General features: G+C 39.8%; 1 protein-coding gene across 2 annotated transcripts; it reads left to right on the forward strand.

Moving 5' to 3' along the window:
- LOC109214542 (2-oxoglutarate-Fe(II) type oxidoreductase-like) lies at positions 1 to 25,711 on the forward strand. 2 transcript variants are annotated; one of them, XM_019378478.1, is made up of 11 exons: positions 1 to 129; positions 1,118 to 1,310; positions 1,734 to 1,814; positions 1,940 to 1,991; positions 2,320 to 2,441; positions 2,636 to 2,742; positions 2,843 to 2,901; positions 3,043 to 3,145; positions 3,733 to 3,812; positions 3,943 to 4,021; positions 25,465 to 25,711. In XM_019378478.1, the coding sequence occupies exons 1-10, from the start codon at positions 52 to 54 to the stop codon at positions 3,986 to 3,988; spliced, it is 921 nt and encodes a 306-aa protein (XP_019234023.1). In that variant the 5' UTR covers positions 1 to 51; the 3' UTR covers positions 3,989 to 4,021; positions 25,465 to 25,711. The 2 variants fall into 2 exon arrangements, with proteins under 2 accessions (XP_019234023.1, XP_019234022.1); XM_019378477.1 differs by having other exon boundaries at positions 4 to 129; positions 3,957 to 4,021.
- The last annotated feature ends 252 nt before the right edge of the window (positions 25,712 to 25,963 follow it).

Raw genomic sequence — 25,963 nt, forward strand, 5'->3', positions numbered from 1 at the left:
TCAGGATTTGTAGTATTTGTTTTAGTGATTTTTCCAAAAATAAAAATAAAAATGGAGAGAGCTCTGCAACTTCCCATTATTGATCTTAGCTCTACAGATCGCACCTTACTCGCTGATTCACTCCGCAAGGTACACCTCACTTTCTATAATTTAAATTGTTTCATACAATGTAGACGTTGTTTGAAACAAATTTGCTTAGAGTAGAAAATTAAATGCAAATCACAATATAATATGAAGAAATATAATTTTATTGATAAATAGTTGTGGGTACAATTCTGCTTCTCCGATCCCTTGATTCTTCTCTCCTTATTACCTCCATGATTCGAGGGCTAGAACATCGTGTTTCTCGAACGTAGGGTGATGCAAACCTTCATGGGATGTATTTAATCTCCATGAAACAATGTTTATCCAACCGCATCTTATTATTTTGCGAATATCCCATGAGTTTATGGGATTTTCGAGATAATCTCCATTTTTGAGATCTTTTTTAAAGAATTATGTAACCCTTTTTATAGGAGTGACCTAGGGTTAGGGTAGAGTAGCATCCAAGACCGGGTTTTGGTAGAGTAACCTCCAAGCAACACTGACAGGCTTCTAGAATTTCAAGAGCCGTCTTGTAGTATCTTGAATTTAGGATTTAGTTTGATCCGTTAAAATTTCGATATCTACAGTAGAAAAAGGTTTTTTTGATAACTGTGGTATCTGGCGAAGTTTATCCGCATCTTAATTAATTTTACAAGGTATTATTGCTATTTTCCACCAACACAGTCGGATAACTCTATTCACCAAGACTTGGACAAATCAGAAGAAATCACCTAGTGCTTATACCTGTGCTGAAACCTAATAGTTCTGAACCGACTTCACTAACCACTAGGCAGAGACAGATGTAGCATTAAATCTATGAGTTCAATTGAATCCATAACTTTGACACGGAGCATAAATTTGTGTAAAATTCACTAAAATTGCAACAAAATAATATATATGAACTCATAGCTTTAAAAATATAATGGACTCATGTTAAAAACCATAAAATTTAACTTCTGGATTCGCCTATGCCACTAGGCGACACCCTTAGGTGCCAATGTAGTAAAAGTTTGAATGCCAATGTGTTTTGCAGGCATGCGTTGAGAATGGATTCTTTTACCTGATAAATCATGGGATAGAAGAAGAGTTGATTCAACGAGTTTTCGAAGGGAGCAGAAGGTTTTTTGGTCTCTCACTTGAAGAAAAGATGAAGCTGCTTCGCAAGAACCATAGAGGTTACGCCCCCTTTTACTCTGAGAAGCTTAATTCTGCTGACAATCCCAAAGGTAAATTATTTTTACTTTCATAGATCAATTTATTAGTGATTGAGTTTAAGTTCTATGGACTAACGATGAGTAAAATATTTACACAATCAGATCATTTATTAGGCACTGAAAAATTTCTTAATCAAATCTTTTCTCTAAGGGTCCTTTAAAAAAGTCAAGGCTACAATTGAAAATAAATGTTTATCCAAATTAATCTAGTGTAAAACAAAGCATATGTTTTATAATATACCTTGTATATCCCATTTTTAGTTAATGAATCAAACATTGACTAATAAAAGTATATCCAATAAATAATCCCATCATTATCTACTCTCTATATTATAATACCAATATTATTATCCTGATATCAACACCCCTAGTCCATAAACATTTTATTCTTATTTTTTGTGGTAATACATGCAATCTAATTTTATTGAAATGCAGGTGACCCAAAAGAAAGCATCTATTTTGGAGCACCTGAAGACATATCACCCTTTGGTTATCTAAATCAGTGGCCTCCCCAAGGTATATCCATAGATTTTCCTGCTCCCTTGTTTAGTGACAAAATTTTAATATAGCTTTTTAGCTAGATTTAAGAAACATATGTACTGATTCAATTAATATGTCACATTTGTGTTTGGGGCTTCTAGAAGTTCTGCCATGTTGGAGATCTACAATGGAAGAATACTACAGAAAAATTCTGTAAGTTATCAACTCTCTATAAGTTACTCGCATTTTATAAGCTATTGTAAAGAATTTTCGCGCTATGGTTGGATTTTAACATGTTGTAACAGGCAACCTGCCTTATTTTCCAAGCTACTAATCCACTTTTATGGACGGACGGCTGTAATTTTCTTTTAAATGTACTGATACTGTAGTACTATCAATCTATAGAAGTTAAACTCCAACAGAAGTAGATTAAACACAACATAGACACTTCTTTTAAAGCACAACATAGACTTGTCACATACTTTACGTATAGTTTTTTTTTTTAATTGATTAGCCTATTTCGGTTTTGATCGATGCTTAGGTGTGTTGGTAAAAGAGTAGTTTCACTCATGGCTGTAGCGCTAAATGTGGATGAAGATTTCTTTGAGAAAGTTGGTGCATTCGATCCACCCACGGCTCTTCTTCGCCCCCTGCGTTATCCAGGTATGTTTTTTTGTTGTTAAATGAGAAGTTTAAATTGGAGTGTTAAAATGTTTTCGAGATAGATGAATAGAAGAGAAAATTATACGTGTTGTGTGGAACTATGGAGTCACAATAATAACATAATTCAGTTTATTTTACGCTAATATTTACATGAACATATATATGATTCAAGCATATTGTTTCCCTCTTATCAGTTGCAGGTGAGATAGACTCTTCTGATAAATATATGCATGGCGCTGGGGCTCATACAGATTGTGGAATGATTACTATCCTAGTAACTGATGGTGTTCCTGGATTTCAGGTATATGTATGTTAGATAGAAAGGATCATGAATCGACAAATCGGTGATTTTGTACAGTATTCATAGTTTCGTTATGAATTGGCTTCGATCTATTTATCAGGTTTGCAGGGATAAGTTACAGAAACCACAGATTTGGGAGGGCGTGCATCATCTTAAAGGGTACTTAAATTAATTACTACATTTTACTAGGACTTAATTTCGTGTGGTGTGAAACAGCATAACTTGCATGATCAGTGTGTTTCTTAACCTTAGCAGTGTAACTAGTCCATAATTTTTAACATGAAAATTGTCAATTTGCAGTGCTCTCATTGTTAATATTGGAGATTTGATGGAAAGGTGGACAAATTGCTTGTTTAAGTCAACATTGCACAGAGTGACACAACCAGTACAAGAACGATACTCGGTATTCCAGATCTTCTTTACATGTTTTCTTTATCTCACTAAAATCTTCTTCATCCTACTCATGTCATAATGTTCTCTGAAGATTGTGGAATGCCAAAGAAGAATTGAGATTAGTAGTTTCTTGATATATAGTCAAGGACGAAGCTAGGTAAAGGGAAGAGGGTTCAATTGATTTGAATCCCTCCGTCTAAAAATTATACCATGCAAATAGGGCAATAACAAACATTTTCATCTAGATACAAGAAGATTCTAGTGTTATGGGAAAAACAATAACAACAACAACGAAAATCTAGTGTAATTCTACAAGTGGGGTCTGGGACAGCTACTATGTATGCAGACCTTATCCCTACCTTGTGAATGTGTTATGAAAAAAAAGGATTTAGAAAATGATTTAGGTTACCGCCCGGTTTCGCCGCAAGGTATAGTATGTGGTTTTGCATGACCATTAATTGCTTAAGACTAAATGAAACATTTGAGGAGTTATTTTTGGAGATTTTGTTGAGGTTTTCTTATTAGTAATTAATATGTCGGTTTCTTAAGAATGAGTGATCTACAAAAACTTACAAAGTCCTTCTTTCAAAAAACCAGGTGGCTATGTTTTTTGATCCAAGTCCAGATTGTGTTGTGGAATGCTTACAAAATTGTTGTAATGAGTCTTCTCCTCCTAGGTATTTACCACATTTTTGAACTTGCTAATGTGTAGGTTTCTCACTAATAGTTAAGTGTTCCTCTTTTGAGATTCCAAATACCTTTAGCATCTTTTCTTCAGTTTCCTTTATTTTGGAAGTATTATTATAGTGATGTGCCAGCAGGTTTCCTCCAGTTCGTGCTGCAGACTACCTGAAGGAGACCTACAAAGTTACTTATGGCGACCAATGTAAGTTTATGTTGCTCTAGTTGATCAGATGAATGTTCAATTTGTTAGTAGACTGTATTTGTAAAATAATTCTGGAAATATAAATGAGTATAAACAGAAATGAACATAAACAGAAATGACATAAAACCAATTCGAGCCCACTGAATTCACAGTGTTTCCTTAAGGAATTTAATCCCCTCCTAGTACCCAAGGTTATGGATTATTTCCTCCCAGGATAGAACGAATTACACACTGGTGTAGTGGTACTTCAAACCCCAGTGTTTCAGCGAACACAAAGTTTGGTAGCAAATCACACTTACTTTTTGCTTTGTTTGATGCTAAAAGTATGCAGAAGAAGGAGAAGAAACTCAGAAAATCGTAGTGAAATTCTGAGCAGAATAGTGTTGTATTTATAGCCAAAGTTAGGCTGAAATCTGAAGAGGTGCAACTCTTCAGAATGGTTGTTTATGCAAAACGCCCACAGCATAAATGCCATTACATAAATGGCCATTTACTCAATAATAAAGAGGGAAAATAAAGAGGGAAAATTAAAGAGGGTAGTTACTTTTCTGTTACCAAAACAGAAAAATGGATTGGATTTAATATTAATATTTTATTATTAAAACAAATATTTAATAACATTTCTGTTAATATTTTACTATTAACAAATAAATTTGGTCCAAAAAGTTAATCAATCAATCGATCATTTGACCAAATCCAAATCCAAATCCAAATCCAAATCCAAATCCGAATCCGAATCCGAATCAATCGATCATTTGACCAAATCCAAATCCAAATCCGAATCCGAATCCGAATCCGAATCCGAATCCGAAGCCGAAGCCGAAGCCGAAGCCGAAGCCGAAGCCGAAGCCGAAGCCGAAGCCGAAGCCGAGCCGAGCGAGCGACGACGACGACGGCGCGAGGCTTGCCTTCTTCTCAACTCTTTAAGAGCTAGAAGAAGAGCAATTGCTTATATACCCATAAAAAACCTCTTCCTCTTCCAATATGGGACAATGCCCATTTGCCCAGGGGGAGGGGAACTTAAAATTTCACTCAAAAATTTTATTTTCCTCCATTTCCCATTCACCCTCTTTTAAATATTTAATATATTAATTAAACACATCCAAAACCCAACACAATTTTCATTGATCCGACTAGTCCGGATTGGAAGTACAAGAGGGGGGTGAATTGTGGTCTATTAAAAAATAGTTGATTGAGGATGAGATTAGTCGACTAGATCTCGTGCAGAATGCAGATAGAGATTAAAAAAAAGAGAATAGTAAACAGAACAACACACAGGAATTTTTATACCGATTCGGTACTGGTGTGGTACTTACATCCAGTTTTCCTTGGGTCACAAGGGTTCTCTTAGATCTTGAAATAATTACAGCAATGATGGTTTTAACTCGTTCACCACAACCGAAATGTAGCAGCTATATATTTTAAATGTTGACACAACTCTCTTTTGCGTTCTAACTCTTCCTATCTTTTATGACACTGGTAAACTGATGAATACAGTGTTTATGCTAAGAAGTAGAGAGACTTAGAAGACAATGTTGTAGTTGCGCAAATCTTTTTTATGAACTGAGCAGACTTCTTATAGGAGAGTTTGAGAGCCGTTGCAATTTGTCTTGATTGAGGCACAGAATCCTCTAAGAGATTTGACCCAAGGGGTGCCTCTCGAATCCTGCACTTGAGATGGGTTGGATTCGTTCATGTCTATCCTTGTCATGTCCTTATTTTATGGAGAGATTTGAGCCTTCGACTTTGCTGATTGAAGATGCCGGATATTCTTTGATCTTCACTTGATATGTTTCCTTGTTTGATAGTCTTGACCTCCTTCAATTGAGACTGAGAGGGCACGACAGATTTGGTTTCCTTTTTGATGGTTTCTTGTCCTTTGATTCAGCATCATCTCCTTTGGTTTAGACATCATCAACTCCTTTGATTCAGCATCATCTCCTTTGGTATAGACATCATCAGCTTCTTTCCTTTTGACAGCTTTCTTTCCTTTTGTTGATACTTTGATTTCTGCAATCAATGTAAATAGGTTGTCATCATTGAAACTTAGATTTAGATTTAACAATCTCCCTCTTTTTGATGATGACAATAAAGAGAGAGTAAACAGTAAATAAATGTAGATAAGTATAAATCATGTATACTTCCCTTTCATTATGCATGCTCCCCCTGCGTTTGTACTTATCATTGCTCCCCCTGAATTGATTCTTTACTTCTCTACTGTACTGTCCTCCCCCTTTGACATCAATCAAAAAGGAAACAATATAGACCGAGTAACATAGGAAGTAATATTTATTAGAACAGACGAGTTAGAGCAGCAAAAGTAATGCCTACAACAAAGGCATAGAGGATGGTTCATACAGACCTAAGCAAAAATAAGTTGTAAGACCAAAAGCAAGCAAGCAAAAGCAAAGAAAAAAAATTGTTTTTAACAACATCATCACACAAATACGCATTAGCGTCTTCCCAGGAAATACTTAAGGGTATTGATCACTTTGGTGCAGAAGGAGTCATAGGAATTTTCAACATCTTTGACAAGCTTATCCATCTTTTCTGACATAGAGTTGAATGCCCTAGTCCCTTGCCTCGGTGTGGCTCCTATATCCATCCTAAGCTTGGCCACATCTGTACATGTCTCTTTAATGACTTCCCTGATCTTGTCCACCTGTTCCTTCATCTCAACGAGCAGTAGTTTTACCCCATCTAGATATAGCTGAATCTGCTGAAGATTTTGAGAGGTGACTGACTGTGATTCTTGTTGTGCAGTATGAGCTTCAACTGGCACTGGAACGCGTTCACCTTTGGCGCGCTTAACCCATCCATCATCACCCAAAGCGTAACCCATCATAGAAAAAGTTGTCTTATCATAAGTGCTGGTAATATGCTTGGGTGAGAAAGGTGCCAAGTCCACCTTCATAACTTCAAGAATATGTGAGATAAGGAGACCATATCGTAAACAAGCAGCAGAAGAAGATATGTCCCTGATACTCTCAAGCATGTATTGGTGAATCCACACAAACCAGTCAAGTCTTTTATTATTAACAAGACAATAAAGGACAAAGACATCTCTAGTGGATAAAGTGCTAAGGGACCCAGTTCTGGGAAATAAAGTAGTGGCAATCATGTGGACCAAAACACGGTGTTCAAACTTCAGATTCTTGGGACCAATATCAGGAGGTTTATTAGACAGAAAGGCTCTTGCTTCTTCAAAAGAAACTTCAAAATCTTTTAGCCAAGAATTTTGCACAAAGACATCAAAACCACTAAACTTAGCAGAGAAATCTTTTCAAATTGATAAGAGTCCAGAATAATTCGAGTGCCTAAGATCATGGATTCCAAATCGTCTTTATCATTCACAAACAAATTTGCATAGAACATTCTCACAAGATCTTCATAAATAGAGTTCCCAATAGTATCAAACAGAGAAGAAAGATGTTGAAAATCAAATATAGCAGTCACATCACAGTGCAGATTTTTCATAAGAGAGACTTATAAAGCGTCCATAAGCCATAGATTTTGACTTATATGACTCAAAGCTTGCTTTTTTCCTAGGTCCATAGAAGATCAATTTGTCCTCTGGTCCGAATTCGATGCTTTACACCTTTCCTTTCTTGCATGCAGACTTTTTGGGAGTTTGCTCCATGGGCCTTTTTCCTGCCTTTTTTTAGCTAATGTGAAGATTTTCTGAAGATTCACTGCTCTCTTTGTCTGTTTTGAGAAAATCTGAGTCGACGGATGACTCCAGGTCTATAGTTTCTTCAGGGTTGAGGGTTTTTTGAAACCTTCTGCTTCGTCTGGTTGCAGTGGAAGAGGAAAGATTTCCCTTGCCATGGTGAGAAAATTTGCTGGATGAGAATGAGAAGTGAAAAGAAGAAGAAAGGGTTTCTAACAGGGCGTTGGGAAGGTTGATGAGTCGTCTTGGTTAATGGAAATGGCAGATTCGGAATGGAAGTGACCTTTCTGAAAGGATGTTTCGGCGGTACAGATGTAAAAGTAATAATGATACTTACAACACATTAAAGTTAAACACTCATAATAAAGGAAATAAAATATTTTAGAAAGATACAAAAGATTTATTTTACAAATTTGGCACTGTCACGACCCGGATTTTCCGTCGTCGGGATCGTGATGGCGCCTAACGCAGAGAACGCTAGGCAAGCCAACAGATACAGTTCTAACGGGTTATCCATTAAACAAGTATGGTAATTAACAGTAATTAAACTAAATAGATATGAAATGCGGAAATTATATAACAGATTTAAATACTCTAATACAAGACTACCCCAAAATCTGGTGTCACAATCCACGAACGTCTAAGAATTTCTACAAACACTGTTTTCAAAGAAAATGCATTTGTTATTCAGAATAAATGAAAACAGGAATCTAAATAGAGGGAAGGGGACTCCAGGGTCTGCGAACGCTGGCAGATCAACCTTGGGTCTCCTGTGGACTGTAGGCAGCCACCCAAACTCTGATCAGTATGGTCCTGAACCGGGATCTGCACAAAAAGTGCATAGTGCAGTATCAGTAGAACCGACCCCATGTACTGGTAAGTGCCGAGCCTAACTTCGGCGAAGTAGTGACTAGGCTAGGACACGATAATAATATGAACCTGTGCAGATAAACAGTATACTAACAGAATAACAATTAATAGAAGCTAAGCAGAAATGAACGAGAAGGGGCAACATGCTATGGGGGTAACAAAATAAAGAATCACAGCAGTAAAGGAATTTAACAGCTAAAACACCTTGAACCGATAATAACAAATAAATACAACAACAGAAAATAATGCACGGCATCACCCTTCGTGCTTTTACTCTCAAACCTCACAGATAATCAATAATAGAAACATGCACGGCATCACCCTTCGTGCTTTAACACTCAGCCTCACCAGATAATCAATAATAGATACGTGCACGGCATCACCCTTCGTGCTTTAACATTCAATCTCACCATATGAATAATAGAAATATGCACGGCATCACCCTTCGTGCTTTATCACTCTTCCTCACCACATAAACAATCAGTAGAAACAATAACAACCCGGCAAGGGCATCTTAATTAAACAACTTGTTTCATCACTTAACTTCACAACACGAATCTCAACTTGAGCCAATACTCAATCAATATCCAAAAGCCAGGAAAAACATGATAAGACTTGTTTAACATGGATGATAACCAGTTTAAGCAAGAACAGTACGAATAAAGGAACATAATGGCCACAAGTATAAGACTAACGCACATGCTACGACCCGACAACAACGTATAGATACTCATCACCTCACCTATACGTCGTACTTAACAAATAAACATATAGCAAATAAGGCAACAATACCTAATCCCTCAAGCTAAGGTTAGCCACAACACTTACCTCGATTCCACGGCCGAACTCAAGCCTCAAATACCATTTTTCCCTTAGTTTCCACTTCCAATCCACCCGAATCTATTCATAATTAACTTATTAACATCAATTAAAGCCAAAGAAACCAATTCTAATGCATGATTATAGATTTTCCGATAATTTTCCCAAAAAGTCAAAAATCGACCCCGGGCCCGCTAGGTCAAACTCGAAGTTCGGACCAAACCCCGATTACCTAATCACCCACGAGCCCAAATATGTAATTAGTTTTGGAATCCGACCTCAATTTGAGGTCTAACTCCCCAAATTTCGGAATTCCTAAATTCTACCCAAAAACGCCCAATTTCCCCATGAAAAACCTTAGATTTTGTGATGAAATCTTGTAAAAAGATGAAATAGATTGAAAGATATGAGTTAGAAATCGTTTACCTATGATTTGGGGAAGAACTAATCTTCAGAAAATCGCCTCTTGAAGCTTAGGGTTTGAAAATTTGAGAAATGAATTGAAAATCCCGTCTAAGTCTCTTTTTGCACAGTTGCAGATGTCGCATTTGCAACCAGAGCTTCGCAATTGCGAAGCTCGCAAATGCAAGACATGCGTCGCAATTGCGAACCTGCTGCATTTTTGCTACTGTCGCAAATGCGAACCTTTGGTCGCGTTTGCAATATTCCCCCTTCCCTGACTACTTCGCACTTGCGAAGGTTTGTTCGTATTTGCGAACTAGGCTGGCCCAGCCTCCTTGTCACATTTGCGAAGAAAGGCTCGCAAAAGCGGACCCTGCAGGGCTCGCAGTTGCGATGCCTGATTTCGCAATTGGGAGATCATGGCCTACAACAGCTGAAGCATACCAGCAAATTTTCCTCAAGTCCAAAACACTCCGTGGCCTACCCAAAACTCACCCGAGCCCTCGGGGCTCCAAACCAAACACGCACACAAGTCTAAAAACATCCTACGGACTTGCTCGTGTGATCAAATCGCCAAAATAACATCTAAACTTCGGATTTAGCATCAAAATCAATGAAATTTTCAAGAACACTTAAAGTTTCTATTTTCTCAACCGAGGGTCCGAATCACGTCATATAAACTCCGTTTCTCACCAAATCTCACATACACGACTTAAATACCATATTAAACTTGTACTGGGCTCCGGAACCAAAATACGGGCCCGATACCAACAAGATCAAGCATTATTAAATTTCTAAAAACCATTATATTTTTCAGTTAACAATTTTCTTCGAAAATTCATTTCTCGGGCTAGGGACCTCGGAATTCAATTCCGGGCATACGCCCAAGTCCCATATTTTACTATTGACCCTCCGGGACCGTCAGAATAAGGGTCCGGGTCCGTTTACCCAAAATATTGACCAAAGTCAACTAAAATCATCTTTTTAAGCCAAAAATTATCTTTTCTTAAATTTTTTCACATAAAAGCTTTTCGGATACGCGCCCGGACTGCGCACACGAATCGAGGAGAGATAAATGGAGGTTTTTAAGGCCTCTATTCACGGAACCAGATTCTAAAACAAAAGATGACCCTTTAGGTCATCAAATTCTCCACGTCTAAAACAACCGTTCGTTCTCGAACGGACATAGAATAGTACCTCAGTCGGTGAAAAGATGGAGATATCTGCTCCACATATCGGACTCGGACTCCCAGGTAGCTGCCTCAACAGGCTGGCCTCTCCACTGCACATGAACCGAAGGGTAACTCTTCGATCTCAATTGTCGAACCTGCCGGTCTAGAATAGCTATTGGCTCCTCCTCGTAGGTCAAATCCTTGTCCAACTGGACAGTGCTGAAGTCTAACACGTGGGATGGATCGTCGTGATACTTTCGAAGCATGGACACATGAAACACTGGATGCGCAGCTAATAAACCTGGCGGCAACGCAAGTCTGTAAGCCACCTCTCCACTCGATCAAGGATCTCAAAAGGCTCGATGAACCTAGGGCTTAGCTTGCCCTTCTTTCCAAATCTCATAACGCCCTTCATGGGCGACACCCGAAGCAACACTCGCTCTCCGACCATGAATGCCACATCACGAACCTTACGGTCGGCATAACTCTTCTGCCTGGACTGAGCTGTACGAAGCCTATCCTGAATAATCTTAACCTTATCCAAGGCATCCTGTACCAAATCTGTATCCAACAACCGAGCCTCCCCCGGCTCAAACCACCCAACTGGCGATCGACACCGTCTACCATATAATGCCTCATAAGGAGCCATCTGGATGCTCGACTGATAGCTATTGTTGTAGGCAAACTCCGCCAATTATAAAAACTGATCCCAAGAACCTCCAAAGTCAATAACACAGGCGCAAAGCATATCCTCCAAAATCTGAATAGTACGATTGGACTGTCCGTCCATCTGAGGATGAAATGCTGTGCTCAACTCGACCCACGTACCCAACTCACGCTGAACTGCCCTCCAGAAATGCGAGGTAAACTGCATACCTCGATCAAAAATGATAGACACGTGCACACCATGAAGACGAACGATCTCCCGGATATAGATCTCAGCTAACCGCTCTGAAGAATAGGAAACTGCCACAGGAATGAAATGCGCTGACTTAGTTAGCCTATCAACAATAACCCATACTGCATCGAACTTCCTCTGAGTCCGTGGGAGTCCAATAACAAAGTCCATAGTGATACGGTCCCACTTCCACTCAGAGATCTCAATCTTCTGAAGCAAACCACCAGGTCTCTGATGCTCGTACTTCACCTGCTAACAATTGAAACACCGAGCTACATATGCAACAATATCCTTCTTTATCCTCATCCACCAATAATGCTGCTGCAAATCCCGATACATCTTGGCGGTGCCCGGATGAATAGAATATCGGGAACTATGGGCCTCCTCTAGAATCAACTCACGAAGTTCATCCACATTAGGTACACAAACTCGACCCTGCATCCTCAAAAATCCATCATCCCCAACTGTAACCTGCTTGGCATCTCTGTGCCGCACTGTGTCCCTAAGGACAAGCAAATGAGGATCATCATACTGCCGATCTCTGATACGCTCAAATAATGAAGACCGAGCGACTGTACAAGCTAGAACACGGCTGGGCTTAGAAACATCCAACCTCACGAACTGATTGGCCAAAGCCTGGACATCCAAAGCAAGCGGTCTCTCCCCGACTAGTATATATGCAAGGCTGCCCATACTAGTTGACTTCCTACTCAAAGCATCGGCCACTACATTGGCCTTCCCAGGATGATATAAGATGGTGATGTCATAGTCTTTCAATAGCTCCAACCACCTCCTCTACCTCAAATTGAGCTCCTTCTACTTGAACAAATACTGCAAGCTCTTGTGATACCTGAACACCTCACACGACACGCCATATAAATAATGCCTCCAAATCTTCAGCGCGTGAACAATGGCTGCTAGCTCCAAATCATGAACTAGATAATTTTTCTCGTGAATATTCAACTGCCGCGAAGCATATGCAATAACCTTGCCGCTCTGCATCAACACCGCACCAAGTCCTGTACGAGATGCGTCACAATATACTGTATGTGGCCCTGAACTTGTCGGTAACACCAACACCGGCGCCGAAGTCAAAGCTGTCTTGAGCTTCTGAAAGCTCGCCTCACACTCGTCCGACCACCTGAACGGGGCACCCTTCTGGGTCAACCTGGTCATCGTGGCTGCTATGGATGAAAACCCCTCCACAAACCGATGGAAATAACCCGCCAAACCCAAGAAACTCCGGATCTCTGTAGCTGATGTGGGTCTAGGCCAGTCTTTGACTGCCTCAATCTTCTTAGGATCCACCTGAATGCCCTCTGCTGATACAACATGACCCAAGAAGGCCACCGAACTCAACCAAAACTCACATTTTGAAAACTTAGCATATAATTGGCTGTCTCTCAGAGTCTGAAGAATGATCCAAAGATGCTGCTCATGCTCCTCTCGACTGCGGGAGTAGATCAAAATATCATCAATGAAAACAATCACGAAGGAATCCAGATAGGGCTTGAAAACCCGGTTCATCAAATCCATAAATGCTGCTGGGCATTTGTCAACCCAAATAACATCACTAGAAACTCATAATGCCTGTACCGAGTGCGGAAAGCTATCTTAGGGACATCGAATGCCCTAATCCTCAACTGATGGTAGCCAGTTCTCAAATCAGTCTTCGAAAATACCTTGGCACCCTGAAGATGATCAAACAAATCATCAATCCTCGGCAATGGATACTTATTCTTGATGTTGACTTCGTTCAATGGTCGATAATCTATACACATCCTCATCGATCCATCCTTCTTCTTAACAAACAACACCAGCGCACCCTAGGGCGAGACACTAGGTCTAATAAAGCCCTTATCAAGCAAGTCTTGCAACTGTTCTTTCAATTCTTTCAACTCTGGCGGGGCCATACGAAATGGCAAAATAGAAATGGGCTGAGTGCCCGGAGTCAAATCAATGCAAAAGTCAATATCCCTGTCGGGTGGCATCCCCGGCAGATTTGTAGGAAACTCCTTTGGAAACTCCCGAACAACTGGCACAGAATCCATAGAAGGAACCTCAGCACTAGAATCACGAACGTACGCCAAATAAGCCTAACACCCCTTCTCGACCATACGCCGAGCCTTCATATAAGAAATAACCCTGCTGATAGAATGACCAGGAGTCCCTCTCCACTCCAATCGAGGAAACCCCGGCAAAGATAAGGTCACGGTCTTGGCATGACAGTCCAATATAGCATGGTAAGGTGACAACCAATCCATCCCCAAAATGACATCGAAATCCACCATATCGAGAAGTAGGAGGTCTACACTAGTCTCAAGGCCCCCAATAACAACCACACACGAACGATAGACACGGTCTACAATAATAAAATCCCCTATTGGCGTGGACACATACATGGGAGCACTCAAAGAATCACGAGGCACAACCAAATATGGAGAGAAATAAGAAGATACATAGGAGTATGTAGACCATGGATCAAATAGAACTGAAGCATCTCTACTTCAAACTGAAAACGTACCTTTAATAACTGCATCGGAGGACTCAGCCTCAGGCCTAGCTGGAATAGCATAACATCGGGGTTGGGCCCCACCACCCTGAACCATATTCGTGGGACGACTTCCTGCTGGTTGACCTCTACCTCTAGCGGCCTAGCCTCCACCTCTAATGGCCTGACCTCCACCTCTAGCGGGCTAACCCCTACCTTTGGCTCCCTGGCCCCTACCTCTAGCAGGCTGGGCAAGCGGTGCTGGAATTATGGCACTGGAACCCTGATGCTGAGAGCTGCTCGATGCTCGAGGGCAAAATCTAGCAATATGCCTCGGATCGCCAAAAGTATAACAAGACCTCGGCTGCTGAGACCGCTGACCCTGACGGCCTGAATAACCACCCTGAAAACTCTGGAGCGGAGGTGTACTGATAGGAGCTGGTGATGCACGGTAGGGTAGCTTATCAGAATACTGCATATGAGAGCAACGACAACCTAGAGCACCATGAGAAGCCTGAAGTGCTGAATGAAATGGCCTGGGAGGATGGCCCCTACCAAAAGAATCCCTGCCTCCAGACGAGGCACCACTGAACCTGCCAGAATGAAGAGGCCTCTTATCCGACCCCTGACCACTCCCCTGAGCTAGAACCATCCCGACTCGCCTGGCCACATTGGCCGCATCCTGAAAAGAAATCTCGCTCCCTGACTCCTTAGCCATCTGCAATCTAATAGGCTGAGCGAGTCCCTCAATAAACCTCCTTACCCTCTCTCTCTCGGTGGGGAGTATAAGAAGAGAATGACGAGCCTAATCGATAAACCTCGTCTCGTACTGAGTGACAGTCATAGAACCCTGCTGAAGATGCTCGAACCGCCTGCGGTACTCCTCTCTCTGAGTAATGGGAAGGAACTTCTCGAGAAAGAGCTGAGAGAACTGGTCCCAAGTCAAAGCAGGGGACCCAGCTGGTCTGGCCAAACAATAATCCCTCCACCACTTCTTGGCGGAACCTGACAGACGAAAAGCAGCAAAGTCGACCCCATTGGTCTCCACTATCCCCATGTTCCGTAGAACCTCGTGACGAGTGTCCAGATAATACTGGGGATCCTTTGAAGGTGTAGCGTTGTAGGTAGTAGTGAAAAGCTTGGTGAACCTGTCCAACCTCTACAAAGCATCAGAAGACATAGCTGCTCCATCATCGGTCTGTGCTGTAATACCCGGCGAAACTACCCCAACTGGCTGAGCTGCTGGAGTCTGAAACTGGGAACTATCTGCTCCGGAGTGTGAGTAGCGGGAGTTTGTGCTCCTCCCCCGGCCCGAGAGACGGCTAGTGCTACAGGAAGTATGCCTGCCTGAGTGACACTCTCCATAAGGCCCACTAGATGGACCAGAGCATCCTGGAGTACCGGGGTAGCGATGAACCCCTCTGGAACTTGAGCTGGCCCTGCTGGAACGGTCTGGGCCAGAACCTCATCCTCAAACTCTACCTGAGGCTCCGTTGCTAATGCTGCTGCTCTGGGCTGAGCTCTGCCCCTACCTTGGCCTCTAGCACGGCCTCGGCCTCGGCCTCTGCCCCTCGTAGGAGCTGCCTCTAGGGCTCGGGCTGCTGATCAGCTGATGAAGCGGTACGTGTTCTCGCCATCTGGGAAAGAACAAAGAAGAAGTTCAATTAGCATTGAGAAATCAAACTGCACGATAAGGAAGAATAGATGTGAAGTTATTCCTAAACTCTGTAGCCTCTGGGGGATAAGCACAGACGTCTCTGTACGATCCCTCAGACTCTACCTAGCTTGTTTGTGAATTGTGAGACCTAGGCAACCTAGTGCTCTAATACCAACTTGTCACGATCGGGATTTCCCGCCGTCGGGATCGTGATGGCGCCTAACGCTAAGAATGCTAGGCAAGCCAACAGATACAGTTCTAACACGTTATCCATTAAACAAGTACGGTAATTAACAGTAATTAAACTAAATAGATAAGAAATGCGGAAATTTTATAACAGATTTAAATACACTAATACAAGACTACCCCAAAATATAGTGTCACAATTCACGAACGTCTAAGAATTTTTACAAACACTGGTTTCAAAGAAAATGCATCTGTTATTCAGAATAAATGAAAACAGGAATCTAAATAGAGGGAAGGGGACTCCAGGGTCTGCGAATGCCGGCAGATCTACCTTGGGTCTCCTGTGGACTGTAGGCAGCCACCAAAACTCTGATTAGTATGGCCCTGAACCGAGATCTGCACAGAAAGTGCAGAGTGCGGTATCACTACAACTGACCCCATGTACTGGTAAGTGCCGAGCCTAACCTCGGCGAAGTAGTGGCGAGGCTAGGACACAACAATAATATAAACATGTGCAGATAAACAGTATACTAACAGAACAAAAATTAATAGAAGCTAAGCAAAAATGAACGGGAAGGGGCAGCATGCTATGGGGGTAACAAAATAAAGAATCACAGCAGTAAAGGAATTTAACAACTAAAACACCTTGAACCGATAATAATAAATAAACACAGAAACAAAAAATAATGCATAGCATCACCCTTCGTGCTTTTACTCTCAACCTCAGAGATAATCAATAATAGAAACATGCACGGCATCACCCTTCATGCTTTACCACTCAGCCTCACCAGATAATCAATAATGGATACGTGCACGGCATTACCCTTCGTGCTTTAACACTAAACCTCACCAGATAATCAATAATAGATACGTGCACGGCATCGCTCTTCGTGCTTTAACACTCAATCTCACCATATGAATAATAGAAATATGCACGGCATCACCCTTCATGCTTTATCACTCTTCCTCACCACATAAACAATCAGCAGAAACAATAACAACCCGCCAAGGGCATCTTCATTAAACAACTTGTTTCATCACTTAATTTCACAACACGAATCTCAACTTGAGCCAATACTCAATCAATATCCAAAAGCAAGGAAAAACATGATAAAACTTGTTTAACATGGATGATAACCAGTTTAAGCAAGAACAGTACGAATAAAGGAACACAACGGACACAAGTATAAGACTAACTCACGTGCTACGACCCTACAACAACGTATACATATAGCAAATATGGCAACAATACCTAATCCCTCAAGTTAAGGTTAGCCACAACACTTACCTCGATTCCACGGCCAAATTCAAGACTCAAATACCGCTTTTCCCTTAGTTTCCACTTCCAATCTCCCCGAATCTATTCATAATTAACTTATTAACATCAATTAAAGCCAAAGAAACCAATTCTAATGCATGATTATAGATTTCCCGACAATTTTCCTAAAAAGTCAAAAACCAACCCCGAACCCGCTTGGTCAAAACTCGAAGTTCGGACCAAAACCTGATTACCCATTCACCCACGAGCCCAAATATGTAATTAGTTTTGGAATCCAACCTCAATTTGAGGTCTAACTCCCCAAATTTCGAAATTCCTAAATTCTACCCAAAAACACCCAATTTCCCCATGAAAAACCCTAGATTTTGTGATGAAATCTTGTAAAAAGATGAAATGGATTGAAAGAAATGAGTTAGAAATCGTTTACCTATGATTTGGGGAAGAACTACTCTTTAGTAAATCGCCTCTTGAAGCTTAGGGTTTGAAAATTTGAGAAATGAATTGAGAATCCAGTCTAAGTCCCTTTTTGCACAGTTGCAGATTTCGCATTTGCGACCAAAGCTTCGCAATTGTGAAGCTCGCAAATGCGAGACAGGCGTCGCAATTGCGAACCTGCTGCATTTCTGCTACTGTTGCAAATGCGAACCTTTGGTCGCATTTGCGATACTCCCCCTTCCCTGACTACTTCGCATTTGTGAAGGTTCGTTCGCATTTGCGAACTATGCTGGCCCAGCCTCCTTGTCGCATTTGCGAAGAAAGGCTCGCAAAAGCGGACCCTGCAGGGCTCGCAATTGCGATGCCTGATCTCGTAATTGCGAGATCAGGGGCCTGCAACAGCTGAAGCATACCAGCAAATTTTCCTCAAGTCCAAAACACTCTGTGGCCTATCCAAAACTCACCCGAGCCCTCGGGGCTCCAAACCAAACATGCACACAAGTCTAAAAGAACCCTACGGACTTGCTCGTGCTATCAAATTGCCAAAATAACATCTAAAACTTTTGATTTAGCATCAAAATCAATAAATTTTTCAAGAACACTTAAAGTTTCTATTTTCTCAACCGAGGGTCCGAATCACGTCATATAAACTCCATTTCTCACCAAATTTCTCAGACACGACTTAAATACCATATTAAACTTGTACCAGGCTCCGGAACCAAAATACGGGCCCGATACCAACAAGGTCATGCATTATTAAATTTCTAAAAACCATTATATTTTTCAGTTAATAATTTTCTTCAAAAATTTATTTCTCGGGCTAGGGACCTCAGAATTTAATTTCGGGCATACGCCCGAGTCCCATATTTTACTACGGACCCTCCGGGACCGTCGGAACATGGGTCCGGGTCCATTTACCCAAAATGTTGACTGAAGTCAACTAAAATTATCTTTTTAAACCAAAAATTATCTTTTCTTAAATTTTCACATAAAAGCTTTTCGGATACGCGCTCGAACAGCGCACGCAAATTGAGGAGAGATAAATGGAGGTTTTTAAGGCCTCGGAACACGGAACCGGATTCTAAAATAAAAATTGACCCTTTTGGTCATCACAGGCACAATGCCAATCTTTTTCCGTAGTAAAAAAAATCTTTCCTCTAAAAGAGGTTATGTAAAATATCAGCAAGTTTAGATTCAGTGCTAATGAACTCTAATACAATATCATCTTTAGCAACATGATCACGGATAAAATGATGCTTGATTTCTATATGCTTTGCTCTAGAATGATGTACAGAATTTTTTGACAAACATATAGCATTAGTATTATCACACAAAAAAGGAGTAGAGGTAAGAGATAGATCGTAGTCGAGAGGTTGATGCATTATCCATAGACTTGTGTACATCAGCTTCCAACAGCTAAATATTGTGCTTCAGTTGTTGATAAGGCAACACAATTTTGTTTCTTGTTATGCCAAGAAACTAGTGCATTTCACAAAAGTTGACATGTGCCATTGGTACTTTTCCTGTCGATCTTATCACCTTCAAAATCTGCATCTAAAAATCCTCTTAAAGCAAAATTGTAGAATAAGCATACCATAATCCTAGTTCTGAGGTATCTTATGATACATTTAACAGCAGTAAGATGGGACTCCTTCGGAGCCGACTGAAATCTTGCACATTTCCAAACACTGAACATAATATCTGGTCGACTAGCAGTGAGATATAATAAGGATCCAATCATTCCTCTATACATAGTTTTATCAACACTTTTTCCATTGATGTCTTCATCAAGCATCGTTGTTAGATTCATTGGAGTTCCTATAGACTTCGCATTCTCCATGCCAAACTTCTTTATAAGTTCCTTGGAATACTTGGTTTGGCTAATGAAGATCCCTTTAGGAGACTGTTTGATTTGCAGTCCAAGAAAGAAAGTTAATTCTCCCATCATACTCATTTCAAATTCTCCTTTCATAGAAAGAGCAAATTCTTCACATAGAACAGAGTTAGGACTACCAAAAATAATGTCATCAACATAAATTTGGGTAATAAGATTACCTGAACTTGAATGCTTAATGAACAGAGTTGTATGTATCTATATTACCTCGTTTGAAACCTTGATTTAGAAGGAAAGAGCTTAACCTTTCATACCAGGCACGAGGAGCTTGCTTGAGTCCGTACAGAGCTTTAGTCAACTTGTATACATGATCTGGGAGAGTGACATTTACAAATCCAGGAGGTTGCTTCACATATACTTCTTCAGAGATGTAGCCGTTTAGAAATGCATTTTTTACATCCATTTTGAAATAGTTTGAATCTTTTGTGAGCGGCAAATGCAAGTAATATTCGAATAGATTCCAATCTTGCTACAGGTGCGAAGGTTTCATCATAGTCGATTCCTTCTTGCTGAGATCCTTGCGCAACTAGCCTTGCTTTATTTCGAACTACTTGACCAGATTCATTCAATTTATTCCTGAACACCCATTTTTTCCTAAAATAGAGAAGTTTGAAGTTTTTAAAACCAGTTCCCACACTTTATTTCTCTCAAACTAATCAAGTTCATCTTTCATTGCTTTGATCCAGTGAACATCCTTCAGTGCTTCATCCACTTTCTTTGGCTCAAGTTGAGAAAATAGAGCCACATGTGATTTGAGATTTTGGGATCTTCAAGTAGTGATTCATTCCTGTGGGTCTCCGATAATGAATTTGTGAGGATAGCCAGGTTCACTTTTCCATTCATTTGGAGTGTTGAGTAAGGTTCTTTTTCCACATCAGTCGACCGATCTATTTGGGAAGGTTCGTGATCTTCAATATGCTCTTCAGTTGACTGAGTCTGCTGACCAGTTGACTCATTTTGATGATCTTTTCCTACAACAACAGATTTAGGGACAATAGAAATTTCCTTATCTTCAGGAAGTTTTTCATTCCTTAAGTAAGGGTTAGTATCAACGAAAATAACATGAATTGATTCTTCAATGCATAAGGTTCTTTTATTATAAACCCTATATGCTCTACTTGAGGGAGAGTATCCAAGAAATATACCTTCGTCACTTTTAGGATCAAACTTACCTAGATTGTCCTTCCCATTATTGTGAATGAAACATTTGCATCCAAAAGGGTGAAAATAGCTGATGTTGGGTTTCTTACCATTCCATAGTTCATATGGATTCCTTTTAAGGATTGGTTGAATCAGACACCTGTTGTTGATATGACATGCTGTGCTCATAGCTTTTGCCCGGAAATGGTGAGGTAGAGAATTCTCCACAATCATGGTTCTTGCCATGTCTTGTAAAGTTTAATTTTTACGTTCTACCACTCCATTCTGTTGTGGTGACCTTGGTGAAGAGAAGTTGTGAGAGATTCCTTGATCATTGCAAAAATTTTCAAAAGCCCTGCTTTCAAATTCTCCTCCATGATCACTTCTGATAGTGGAAATGTAGTATCCCTTTTCTCGTTGAACCTTACAAAATACTTCAAAATTCCTTAGAGCTTCATCTTTATGACTTAAAAAGATAAGCCATGTAAATCGAGAAAAATCATCCACAATAACAAAAGCATACTTCCTACCACCTATACTAGCAGTTCTAGCTGGACCAAATAAATCCATATGCAATAGTTAGGGTTTAGAAGTAGAAACAGTGTTTTTCATTTTGAAAGATGGGCGAGTTTGTTTTCCTAGTTGACATGCATCGCAAATATGATCTTTTGAAAAATCTAGTCTTGGAAGACCAATGACAAGATCATGTTTAGAAAGTTTTTGAATAGTATGCATGCTAGCATGTCCAAGTTTTCTATGCCAAACCCAAGGATCGTCAATCATAGAAGCAAGACATATTTGATCACTAAGGCTATCTATATTACTGATAGTATAGACATTCACGTCTCTATTTCCTGAAAGAATAACTTTACCTGATTCATTTTCTATAAACCAACCATGCTTCTTAAAACGAACCTCATAGTCATTGTCACATAGTTGACTGATATTGAGAAGATTGTAACCGTGTTCATCGACCAGGTAAACTTCGTCCACATCATGTTGAGCTTAGGGGAACTTTTCCAACTCCAATAACGTTTCCTTTTGATTTATCCCCAAAGGTAAATGTTCCTCCATCTTGTTTGGTGACAGTTTTGAATAATTATTTGTCACCAGTCATATGTCTGGAACACGCGCTGTCAAGATACCATTTTCCTTTTCTATTCTTTTTGCGGTGTTCCTGCAAAACAAAGTTACTTATTTTTAGGTACCCAAGCCTGCTTGGGTCCTGAATGGTTAGATTTCTGAGTGTTAGCTTGACTAGAGGATTTAGGTTGCCAGACCCATCTCCTGTTGTCCTTGAACCTGCAACGGTTAGAGGTGTGACCATGTTTCCCACACTAAAACACGATGGATTTTTGGGATTTTCAGAGCCTCTTTCTGCTTTGATTCTGTTCCTGGATTGGTTAGTGTTGTGACTATTTTTACCACAATACGAGCATGCATGAGAGTTTCTAGTTCTAATCAAAGAATTATGAGAGGCAGTTTGATTTGATTTGATAGAACTATGACTTGGGGAATTTTTGTAATCCATTTAGTTGAAGTTGAAGTTCATTAATTTCTTCTTGAAGCATGTCACGCTTAATTTCACAAACTTCTAGCTTCAAAGCCCAATCTTTCTTTTCTCTTTGGATCTTTCTAAGTTGATTTAGAACTCTTTCAATATCTGCAAGAGCAATATCAACAAATTCTTGAAGTTCATAACAGTTGGGACAAGTAGGAAGACATACCTCACCGGTTCCCTCGTCTGCCATAAGGCCAAGTTCACCTGAGTCTTCTTCCTCATCTGCTCCTTCGTTTGCCGTGAATCCACGCTCTCCTGATTCCTCATTGCTATCATCTTTTATGGCCATGAAACACATGTTTGCAATTTCTTCATGGTCAGATTCTTCTTCATCACTCCAGGCTCAAAGGACTTCTTCTTTTGGAGGTTCTTGCTGAGCTTCTTCTTCAGTTTGGGACAATCAGCTGAATGTTTCCATGTTTTCCACATTCACAGCATCTTCCATCATTTTTATTGTTTGTCCTCCCCTTTCTGAAGTTTGGTTTACCTCTTCTGCTATATCTGTTTTTTTTCATCATGCTTGTTACAACTTGGGAGAGCATGACTATGTTTTCATCCTGTTCTCCTCCTTCCTCTTCTTCTTCATCTTCTGGTTCAGCTACAATTGCTTTGAAGGTAACTGTTTTTTCTTTTTTTATTGAGTTTTCCTGTCCAAATGAGTTTTCTCAAAGGCTATTAGATCACCTCTAAGTTCATCATAGGACATTGTGTCAAGATCCTGACATTCGAGAGAAATGACCTTTGGCTGCCAAATCGTAGGTAGACTTCTAAGAATTTTTCTGACTTGTTCTACGCTCTTTATTGTTCTACCAAAGGATTTTAGATCTCCATGAATTTTGCTGAACCTGGAGAACATTTCCTCTCCAGATTCTCCATCCTTCATTTGAAATAGTTCATACTCACGAACCAAAAGATTTGTCCTTGTTTCTTTTACCTTGTTGGTTCCTTCATATGTGACCTCCAATTTATCCCACATTTCCTTAGCAGTTTCACAGCTTGAGATCTTTTCATGCTCTTCACCACTGATAGCATTGTACAGTAGATTTTTTGCTTTAGCATTCACAGCAATGACAACAGCTTGCTCATCAGTGTAATCATCCAAATCAAGTGGATCAGTTGATACTATGACTTGACCATTCTCATCTTTCCTTGGGGGAATTGGAAGATCTCCCCTTTTTGATCACCCGCCAGACTTTGATGTCATATGACATGGTGTATATTTCCATACGCATTTTCCAATGAGAAAAGTGTTGTCCATTGAAATATTGTGGTCGTACTTGAGAGGTTCCTTCTTGAAATAATGCACCAACGACTGTGTTCGATCCCATGATCTTTTCCTCACTAGCTATTAAGCAAAGTTTGTGAGCCTTGCTTTGATACCAATTGGAAGTACAAGAGGGGGGGTGAAATATGGTCTATTAAAAAATAGTTGACTAAGGATGATATTAGTCGACTAGATCTCGTGCAGAATGCAAATAGAGATAAACAAAGAGAATAGTAAACAGAACAACCTACAAGAACTTTTATACTGGTTCGGTGCCGGTGTGATACTTACCTCTAGTTTCTCTTGGGTCACAAAGGTTCTCTTAGATCTTGAAATAATTACAGCAATGATGGTTTTAACTCGTTCACCACCAAAGGAATATAGCAGCTATATATTTTGAATGTTGACACAGCTCTCTTTTGCGTTCTAACTCTTTCTATCTTTTATGATACTAATAAACTAATGAATACATTGTTTATGCTAAGAAGTAGAGAGACTTAGAAGATAATGCATGTAGTTGCGCAAATCTTCTTTATGAACTGAGCAGACTTCTTATAGGAGAGTTTGAGAGCCGTTGCAATTTGTCTTGATTGAGGCACATAATCCTCTAAGAGATTTGACCCAAGGGGTGCCTCTCGAATCCTGCACTTGAGATGGGCTGGATTCGTTCATGACTTTCCTTGTCACGTCCTTATTTTATGGAGAGATTTGAGCTTTCGACTTTGCTGATTGAGGATGCCGGATATTATTTGATCTTCACCTGATATGTTTCCTTGTTTGATAGTCTTGACCTCCTTCGATTGAGACTGAGAGGGCACTGCAGATTTGGTTTCCTTTTTGGTGGCTTCTTGTCCTTTGATTCAGCATCTCCTTTGGTTTAGACATCATCAACTCCTTTGATTCAGCATTATCTCTTTTGGTTTAGACATCATCAGCTTCTTTTCTTTTGACAGCTTTCTTTCCTTTTGTTGATACCTTGATTTCTGCAATCAATGTAAATAGGTTTCATCATTGAAACTTAGATTTAGATTTAGATTTAACACGGATCCGCATCCGCTAGGGTTCGCTAAAAGGGGTAAAAGATGCTCTTTACCAAAAGGTTCTCCATTCCAGGAATAGAACCCGAGATCTCTGGTTATAAGTTATAACCAGGGGCGGATGCATTGTGTTAGCAACGGGTTCAATTGAACCTATAACTTTTGATGTGGAGTAAAAATTTATGTGTAAAAATTCATTAAAATTATAAAGATAATATATATATGAATCAATAACTCTAGAAATATAATGGGTTCAATACTAAAAATTTATAGTTGCATCCATAGAATTTAAATCCTGTATCCGCCTCTGGTTATAACGGGTGAAAGAATTACAATTATTCCTCTACACCCCTCAATATTGGTAAATGTTCATTTTACCTTATTATTTGGTTATCTTGGAGGATCACTATGTAGCAATATATACTTCAGGAAGTGAAAAAGCTTTCTATCTTTCAAAAAGATCAGTACAAGAAAAAGGCTTCTACAGACTATAATTAAGGACGACAAGAAGAAGACTTCTACAGAGAGAAGTTTCAAATGAATATATCAGATGTGATCCAGTTGATCACTTTGTCATTCAAGTTAATTAATATAAATGTTTTCGTAGTATAAATGTTTAAACACATAGAGGATTGGAGATGATTTGACATTGATTTGTTTTGCTGCAGAAATATGTTGAATTGGCAACAAAAATAGCACCAGAAGAAGAGATAATTTAAGATTGGTTTGTTAATCGATAAGTTTTCTCAATATTCAGGAGCTTTATGTGTAGAAAACGTAGTAGTTGTATTATTTGTAATATTGTGAGAATAATAAGGAGACGTCAAGAATTGAAAGTGTGATTGTAAAAGCATCTTTCCATCTATTCTGAAAAATTACAATTTCAATCGAAATTAAATATATACATTCACTATATGAACTACTAAAAAAGCCAGGAAATCTTGAGAAATTGCTGTTTGCCTATGTGTTCTGTCAAGGTCTTTGCCCTTAAGTTTTTCCTCGCATGCAGATCAGGTTTCATGTCTCAAGTTTTCCTTGATTTATCTCTCATTCGTGAAAATGTCAAGACTCTGAAACTAGAAATTTAGTTATATATGAACTATCTGACTTTTTCAAAAGAGAAAAACATCATTTGGAAGTCTATGGCACGGAAACTATATATATATA

Source organism: Nicotiana attenuata, unplaced genomic scaffold, assembly GCF_001879085.1.
Source record: "Nicotiana attenuata strain UT unplaced genomic scaffold, NIATTr2, whole genome shotgun sequence".
Taxonomy (NCBI): Eukaryota; Viridiplantae; Streptophyta; class Magnoliopsida; order Solanales; family Solanaceae; genus Nicotiana; species Nicotiana attenuata.

Coding starts and splice junctions, on each gene's coding strand:
- LOC109214542 (XM_019378477.1), top strand. CDS start 52: ATGGAGAGAGCTCTGCAACTTCCCATTATTGATCTTAGCTCTACAGAT. Junction 1,992..2,319: donor GAATACTACAGAAAAATTCT/GTAAGTTATCAA, acceptor ATCGATGCTTAG/GTGTGTTGGTAAAAGAGTAG. Junction 2,442..2,635: donor TCGCCCCCTGCGTTATCCAG/GTATGTTTTTTT, acceptor CCCTCTTATCAG/TTGCAGGTGAGATAGACTCT.